The sequence below is a fragment of the Chelonoidis abingdonii genome, chromosome 19 (genome assembly GCF_003597395.2).
Source record: "Chelonoidis abingdonii isolate Lonesome George chromosome 19, CheloAbing_2.0, whole genome shotgun sequence".
Taxonomy (NCBI): Eukaryota; Metazoa; Chordata; order Testudines; family Testudinidae; genus Chelonoidis; species Chelonoidis abingdonii.
The window spans coordinates 13,917,440-13,926,668 of NC_133787.1; the positions used below are offsets into that span (position 1 = coordinate 13,917,440).

The following is a 9,229-nucleotide window of genomic DNA, read 5'->3' on the forward strand; positions in this document are numbered from 1 at the left end:
GCCTTAATCTGATATTATGCTAGAAGAATCTTTTTCTTTCTTCTACGTCCAGGTTCAGCTAGCAAGATATCACTATGAATCAATAAAATACATTACAAAACAAGCTGCAATTTAAAAAAATGCAGTGGTGGAAGTTACTCACCTACAATCTTTCAAGAAAATAGGACAGGAATTGAAAGGTCCGGTTACATCTAGTTATTGGAATACCTTCTGAATACAAAACAAGACCAAAAATAAATAAAAGGAAAGAAAGTTTGTCAAATGAAAACAAACTAAAGGAAATAGTATGGAAAATTATTAGAATTTTTTCAAATGAATAATGGTCTTGTGTCTCTAGATACAAGATATGGAAAGCATTGAGGAGGAAGGAAAGGAGAAGATCTTGCTAGGGAAATGGTAGTCTGCTCTGGGATTCCTAGAGTGGTGATTGAGTAAGAGGCAACTATGAAAGTGGAAAAACAAGGTGGGAAATGGAGGAGCAGGAAGGACTCAAAGAGGTGGGGAGACATGGGCATGTGGATTAAGGGAAACTGAGGAATAGATGTGGGGAAAGGGAAGAATGGATCAGAGCAATGGGGAGGGGTAGGCATGTGTGTGTATATATGTACAAACTGTTCACTATGTGTGAATGAATGCATTGTACACTTTGCATGAACTTTGCATTATAATGTTTACCTTGAGTAGGTTATGTACACTTGCATGTGTAGTGGTGTGTTCTGTCTGTATGCACTTTGCTTCATTTATGTGTTCACAGTACACACATTGGGCACTGTGTGTGCACATTGTTAATATTTTAAGCATTTACATAACACTTCAACTGTAGCTTTAAGCCTTGTGCATTGTATTTATGACTGTGAGTGCACATTGGGTATGTGCGGTACCCTATATATGTGACTGTGTGCAAGCATGGGGCTTTCACTATTCACTCCACACTTGGTATTGGATGAGGTATGTGCATGCACTATATTCTGTGTGCAGGGTGTGTGTGTCTATCTGTGCAAACATTGTGTGGCACTGCCAATGCACTCCATGGATAGATGTGCAGTAGCCTCTGCGCACTTTTTGGCTGGGTCTCTGCTCTGTATCTAGCTGTGGGTGTGCAGGTGTCTGTGCAGCCTGTTGACCCTATACATGCTCCCCGAGTGTGCGCGCAGTGTGCGTGCGTGCGCACTGTCCTGTAGTCCGGCTGTGCGTGCGCCCGGGCTCCGTGTGGAGGAGCGCTGGCAGGCAGCCGGGGCGCAGGGAGCGCCAGCTGCTCGCCGTGGGAGGGGTGGGAGCGCGGGCGCGGGGAGGGGCCCCAGTCCCTTGTTCCACCCGCTTCACTTATTCATTCCTCCTGGGGAGCGGTGCCAGTAGCGGCAGCGGTGGCGGCTCCTCTGCTTCTCCGGCACTTTGAACTCCACTCAGTGTAGCCGAGGGGGGTGGGAGCCTTCCCCCCTCGCCAGCGCCCTCTCCCACCCAACCCAGCCTGGTCTCACCCCCTCCCGGACAGCGGGGCTGGGCAGCTCTTTCTCTCCTGCTTGCCTTGCAGCCAGGCGAGGGGCTTGGATCGTCTGCGGGCAGAGGGGTGCGCGGGACCCTGCTTCCTCCCCCCGGCAGCGGGGCAGCCTTTTGTTCCCCCTTTGGCCAGCGAGCCCCGGGCAGAGCTCAGCAGCCCCTTCCTGGGGCAGGCAGGGCGCAGTGGGGAGAGCCTCTTTATCAGCGCCGGGCGCGTGGCTTCTTTGTGTACAGCTGCTCCCGAAGGCAGAGGCGAACCCTGTGGCTTGGCACTGAGCTTTCTCAAACCATAGCAGCCCCTCCTGCCTCGCCACCCCGGCAGAGAGAGACACCTACCTGGGCTGCTCCACCTCCTCCCTCTCCCTTGTTTACCTGCACTTTCCCAGCGCCTTTCTTCTCTCTCCAGCTCTGCCCTCCCCCGGTCCCTTCCCCTGATTGTCCCCCTTGCCTCGAAGGAAGATTCGGCTCCCACGCTAGCTCCAGCAACTTGGTCCTTTCCCTGAAGCAGAGATCCAGGGAAGGGAACTGAAAGGTGGATCTGTTATAACCTCCCAGCGCTTTTCTCGAAGTGCACTTGGACCAAAACCACCCCCAGCATGGATGTAAGATTTTACCCGGCTGCAGCTGGTAGCTCTCTTCCCGGAGACCCTTCCAATCTGGACTTTGCCCAGTGTTTGGGTTACTACAGCTACAACAAGGTGAACATTTCTGCTCTTATTCATTATTCTTCAGATTGCTGTTATATTGCATATCTCTGTATGTATCAGAGTTTGGTGTATGCCGGGGGGGGGGGGTATCCGGAGGTGGGAATTTTAAGTACTGATCCAGCACGTTAAAACTTGCTTTTCGAAACTGCAAAATGGGACACAATGTCCTTAAAAAGTTTAAATGCTCACTTTCCCCCATGGCATGCATTGATGAGAGAGCCGCTGTGATTTTTGCTCTGTGAGACTATTTCCATCTCCCCCCAGTCTGAAAGGCACAGCTTTGTAATGTTGTATTTACATCTGTAAACACAAATGTGTTACACTTTGAACAGCTACATCATGTTACCGCTTGTAGCGTTTCATTGGCCACAAGAGAATTACTAAGGAACCAAGTGTTTTCATCTGGGCAAAGGATCTTTTTTAGTTTTTTTAAAATATAACTTTAAGATGCGCTGCTTTTTTTCCCCGCATGTCGGGAACAATGGACAGCTTCTTTGAGTCCGTAGTAGCAGAGTGGGATTTCTATCCAGGACCAGCGCTTCTGAAGTTTTTCAGGGGCTGGACCCACTTCTGCTCCCAGTGTTATGTTATAGCAGAGTTCTGATGGAAATGGTGCTTCAAGACAGTGCATCTCTGTTATGGAAGGAAAGAAAGACATTTTAATAACTCGTTCATTCTGTTCTTTCAGATTATTTCAGATCAGTTTTGTCGAGTGTCTAAATAGAGGATTATCTAGAGGTTTATGTACCTCAGCTGCTAACTTTAAAAGGGAATAAACATTTTGATTTGGATACTGTCAAAGAAGTTGCAGTACTGCTAATTGTATTTGTTTTTCACACCTTTCTTGTGGCTTGTGTGGATTTCAGAACAGATGTTGCTAGTCAGGAGTAGATGTTCCCCACTGGGTTCTAGCCCAGGAAAGCTTATGCCCAAATAAATTTGTTAGTCTCTACGGTGCCACAAGGACTCCTCATTGTTTTTGCTGATACAGACTAACATGGCTACCACTCTGGAACCCAATGGCTCAATTTATTCACAAAATATGTGTTTAAATAATATAAAGACAATTTGTTTCACAAATTACCAAAATCTGGAAAATGCAAAGTTTAAGAATGACACTGTGACTCATGCTATTTTGAAAAAGACTTAGCTGTTTGCACTGCGATGTGTCAATAGCACATTGAGTTATTAGCACTGGGCCCTCTCACATGCACATAAAGATCCCTTTCACACTGTGTTTTTCCTGGTGCTGTGTTTGCCCAACCTCTGGGGCCTTTTGTGATGTACTGTATGAAATGTTGGGGAAAGAAAGGGTGCTGCTCAAAGTGTTAACTTATGTTAACACTGTTTCTAGAATCCTTTGCGAATGCCTGATTAAAGTTTGAGGAAACACAGAGATAACTTTAAGGGAGAAATAATTTGAGATCAAAATAAATGGATGGAACAATATCTGAGTATGGTGAAACTTTCTCATGAAAAAATACAAGTGGCTATCACAAGTATACTTTTCTGTTCCTCTTCAAATAATAATTCTAACTTCAGTTGCTGCAATGTTGAAGCATGTGAGTGCTTTTTTAGGGGGCTGCCTTGCTATTCAAAACAGATATACTTTCACTGGGAGATGTAGAACAGACTTCCGGGGAAATGTACATGACTCACTCATTGCGCATGCTCTCAGCGAATCCAACACAGAGGCTATTGGCATGCTGCTTTGTTAATAGTTAATTTTAAAAGAAAACATGAAGATGACATGAGTGTCAAGCTTTGAATGCTGTTAAAGGCTTCAGAAATGCTAAAATGCCTAGTAAATATGCACTGTTGTTTGGTACACCAACTAATTTTGAAAATCTGAGTCATTTACTTGACATAAATTTATTTATTCATTAACATTTTTATTGTATTATACACCTCATGTACTTATTTCAGGAGCCACTACAGATATTGTGTAAATTCTTCTTGATTCAGTGATTGTTACATCCAAAATCTTGAATAGCTCCAAAACCAGAAGTTTGTTGTGTAAACTCCGTTGGTGCACATGCATATAAAGGTCACATCTAAAATCACCATACTGATTACATTTTTATTGTGGGCAGGAAAGGAAATAGTGCACATATGCAGCAAACATTAGAAGTAACCAGCTTCTTTACCTGTAAGATTTTTGGAAAACCTAATGCAAGTTCCATTTTTCTGTACTTGTTAACACAGTTTTGGTAAAGACTAGTAGGCCAAGCTTCAACCTATAGCAGAAGATGTTTTTATGACCAGAGGGGAACTTGTAATAGATCTGCATTGTGTGAGTTGTTACAGATAAATCTTTGCATATTAAGGGGCCTGATCTTGAGCGGATGTGTGCACCCACAGTTCCTAGAGATGTTGTTGGGATTGGTGGGTATCATTTCCTGTTAGGATCAGTCTGGAAAGCAATAGCATACTGTGCAGGTGTTTCAAGAACAGAAGTGCAATCTGTGATTGAGTTCCTATAAGGGAGGCTCTTTTTTTGTGGTAAGTTAGATTCAGCTTCAACCTACACTAAATAGCTCGTCTAGTAGTTGCTCTCCTGCATGGAAAATATACTCCCCACCCCTTAAAATCAGAGTTCACAAAAGAAGGTTAGACTAGACAATCACAATAAGCCCTTCTGGCCAGGGTTACCCAGAGGATTCAGGGGGCCTAGGGTCTTCCCGCTGCTGAATTGCCACCGAAGACCCGGCACTTCGGCGGCGGGTCCCGGAGCAGAAGGACCCCTCCCCGCCACTGAATTGCTGCCGAAGATCTGGAGCGGAAGAAGCTCTGGGGGCCCTGTGAGAGTTTTCTGGGGCCCCCTGAGCGAGTGATGGACCCTGCTCCAGGGCCCCTGAAAAACTCTCATGGGGGCCCCTGCGGGGCCCAGGGCCTGGGGCAAATTGCCCCACTTGCCCCCCCCCCGGGCAGCCCTGCTTCTGGCCTTAAAATATATGCATCATTTCAAGTTTTCTTATTAAGTTTAGTTTTGAAGGATTTTTTCCCCCCAGATATACTTAGGCAAAATAAAGTATTTTAATCACTGGGCTCAACTGAAAGCATAGAACTCAAGGGTGAAATCCTGGCACCATTGAAGTCAATGGTGCATCTCCTATTGACGTCAGTGTGGCCAGGATTTCATCCCAGGTCTTGAAGACTCCCAGCTGAATTCCCTGTCCACTCGACCACTCTGCCTCATTATTACAATCTGTATTCATATTCTTCTTGTAATATGCCAATGACATTACCTGCGACAACTGAGTTGCTGTGGAAAAAAATGGTGTGATTACAAGTAAAATGGTTTCATGTTGGAACATATCACTGCATAAACAACACAGTTTCTATGAAAATATTGCCAGTATGATTAAAAAGTGTAGTTGACGATTCATGAGTCAGCCACTGCAAATTAATTGTTGAGTTATAATGTCTAAAAATGTCAACACAAGGACTGATGTTGGGTAAATACACTATAAAGATAATCACTGGAGCAGAATTCTCACTCTAACATACTGCTCTCACCCTCTGCCTTAGGGACAATCTCTCTGTCACTCCTCTGAAGTCCATGTGACTCTGCCTACTCCTAAACAGAGCTCTGGTATAAATGTCATAATGTAACCCTGAATCTGCAGGTATGCAGTACACAAGAAGGCTAACTTGATTTGTTCCACCAGAACAGCCTCTAAAAGTTGGTACTCTCAAGCTTAATGTCACCCTGTTGGTTACTCAGTGTTGTGGTAATTATTTCCAAGGTAGCACCTTGAATCATAGAGTATCAGGGTTGGAAGGGACCTCAGGAAGTCGTCTAGTCCAGGGTTTCCTCAAACAGGTGTCACTGCTTGTGTAGGGAAAGCCCCTGGAGGGCCAAGCTGGTGTGTTTACCTGCAGCTCCCATTGTCCCAGACTTGGGGACGGGGCAGGTAAACACGCTGGCCTGGCCTGCCAGGGGCATTCCCTACACAAGCAGTGACCTCTGTTTGAGAAACCCTGATCAAGTCCAACCCCCTGCTCAGAGCAGGACCAATCACCAAACAGATTTTTGCCCCAGATCCCTAAATGGCCCCCTCAAGGATTGAGCTCACATCCCTGGGTTTAGCAGGCCAATGCTCAAATCACTGAGCTATCCCTTCTCTCTTTGATTTTGAAGACTATGAGTTTTGGAAATCAGATAGGCCCCTCCTGCAATGTATTTAAGCACAAGTTTAACTTCAAGTACTAGAATAGTCCAAGTATTGTTGTTTGTGTTATAGTAGCTTCTAGATATTTCTAGATTAGGATTCTATTTTGCTAGTCACTGTATAAGCACATAGTATGCTTCAAAGGGCTTACAAAATAAATAGCTAAAGAGCAATAGGCGAAACAGAGGCACAGAAAGGTGAAGTGATTTGTCCAAGGTCACCAGCATAGCCAGGAATAGAACCAAGAATTTAGACCAGTGCCTTATCTGGTCCATACTCAATCTCATTTACTTCAATATGATTAGTTACATATTTAAAGTGAAGCATGTGCTTAAATGCTTTTCAGGATTGGGCCAGTAATTCATAAATTTTCCATACAGGTGTGACTGTAGTTGGGTAGTCAAAGTACATAACCTGCCCCTCTGTGTGTTAGGGCTTCTGGTGGTTCTCAAGGAGGAGATCCATCTCTGGTAGAATTGTATGGGGGACTGCAATATGCCTCATTCTAGTTCAGGCCTGTTATATTTATATGCACTTAAAAAATCACCACGAAAGAGTTGTAAAAAAAATTATTAAAAGTTGAAAGAGACCAACTGTTACACATTCTGCTTCTGTCTTGCTCCCTTTTATGGTTCTGCTGATTGAAAGTAATTTTGGACGCAGACTATAGTATAATGTTTTTTTTTTAATCTAAATAAACTTTTTCCAGTTATTGAATAGATTACATGACTTGAACTGAAAATATTTATGGAACTTTTTTCATAGAGAATAAGGAAGTCTGTATAGCAGCCACAATTTTATGGTGCTTTTAAAAAAATAAACCAAAAAAAAAAAAAAAAAGCACCACAGCCTGGTGCTTAAGTGAATTATCATACCAGAACTGAACAAAATTTGCTGCATTATTTAACAGTTTACATTTTTATTGAAATACAGTGTATTTATTCCATATAGATGCTCTTGAAGGTCAAACATTTCAAATCTGGGTGCCTATTTTGATGCCAGAGTTGGATGTTTTTAGCTGAAAATATCTTGTATCTTATGGGTTTAACAATGAGTTTATCCTATATTTTAAGAGAGTTACAGAGACAGCAGTAGCCTGGGTCATGAGGAGCCTTTAGGCTGGCTGTACAGTAGTGAATGAAAGGAAAACTCTATTTCCTTTTGGTGGCTGAGGATCCCAGGCACATAAGCTGAATGCCTTAAGACATAGGCAGCAGTGTGCGTTTTCAGAGAGAAATATGAGTTTTAAGTTGTCTGTAGCACTCTACTGCTGCTCAGTCATGTTTACGCTGATCATTAAACATAGGTTTCACCACATGTTCCAGACAACTGATCTAAAGACAAGGGTTATGAGATGGGAGACAATTCAAATAAGGGTCTGTGATCTCTCCCCTTATCACCTCTTTTTGGATTGCCATTTTATCACTAGTATAGTTCAGTGATCCTCCTGGACAGCTGACAAATGTAGTGAATTGTCACTTACCCAAAATGGTAAACAGATCTGTCAGCATTTCAGCACTGTACAGGCAACTTCTGTGGGGAACCACAGAATAGTGCAAAATGTCCCCCCTGACCTCTGGAGACCAAGAATATTCCATCTGAGATTCCCTTTGCTCCAAAGAGACATGAATTCTGATATTAGTGAAACCTTTGTCAAGCAAGGGAGCTTTACTAATAGAGACTTCACGAGGAACAGTGAAAATCCAAAAGTAGAATAAAAATTACAGTTTGTGCCATCACTAGCTCTTGCAGTACGTTGTCTTTCTGAAGAATGATCTTCAGCTTTTCATGACTTGAGTCTTCTTGAACAGCTAGCTTAGAAAACAAGCCCCCTATATGTCAAGGGCAGCAACTTTACAAAGAACTGTGTTGTTTTGAAGGAGCTTGTGCATAGTGGTGACACTAATTGGATTGTGCAGTGTATAATTTTTTCTTCAAATAATGCAATTTCTGTATTGAATAAACCATTTGTATGTATGACACAGGGAGAAATTGTTTTTAAAAACAGTAGCAGAAGCTGTTTTTAAACATAGCAGAAGCTGTTTTCTCTTGATGATTTATCAGCAAGTTTCGTTACAACTAATTACAATTTAATCAGCAAGGACTTTTAATTAAGTACAATAGTATGAGAAAAGTAAAGTGCGATAGTTTATTGTTAAAGGTTTTCTGAAGTATGTTTAATATGGCATATGAAAAGCCCAAATGGGTTTCATTTAAAAATTTGAAGTGACAGTTTATAACACATTAATTCTCATAAAAATATTTCCAAGAACAAGGAAAATTATTTTTAAATATCCTTTTGAGACCTGTTCTCATACGATTGTTTACTTTAAATATTATTCTTTGATACAAGATGATCATGTTCAGTTCTACCGAGGAAGTGAGGTGACATTTTGGTAGCAGTATTACAGGTAATCGCTTACATTCTACCACAAATGCTTGTGCGTGTGAGTAAACTTCTTTTAGATTGTAAGCTCTTTGGTTGGGACTGCCATTCACAGTAGAACCTCAGAGTTACGAACTAACCAGTCAACCACACACCTCATTTGGGACCAGAAATACGTAATCAGGCAGCAGCAGAGACCAAACAAACAAACAAACCTCAAATACAGTATAGTACTGGGTTAAGTGTAAACTACTAAAAAAAAATAGGGTAAGTAGCATTTTTCTTTTGCATAGTAAAGTTTCAAAGCCCTATTAAGTCAATGTTCAGTTGTAATTTTTGAAAGAACAACCATAATGTTTTGTTCAGAGTTACCAACGTTTCAGAGTTATGAACAGCCTTCATTTCTGAGGTTTTCGTAACTGAGTTTCTACTGTATGATATTTTTGCACAGTGCCTAGCACAAT

General features: G+C 42.4%; 1 protein-coding gene across 2 annotated transcripts in view; it reads left to right on the top strand.

The window, feature by feature from the left end:
• Positions 1-1,365: 1,365 nt before the first annotated feature.
• Positions 1,366-9,229, top strand: part of TOX3 (TOX high mobility group box family member 3) — a 93,310-nt gene continuing 85,446 nt past the window's right edge. For both annotated transcript variants that reach the window (XM_032805377.2, XM_032805376.2), the window contains exon 1: positions 1,366-2,195. In XM_032805377.2, coding sequence (XP_032661268.1) covers positions 2,094-2,195 — 102 coding nt within the window. In that variant the 5' untranslated portion in view covers positions 1,366-2,093. The remainder of the gene's footprint in view (positions 2,196-9,229) is intronic.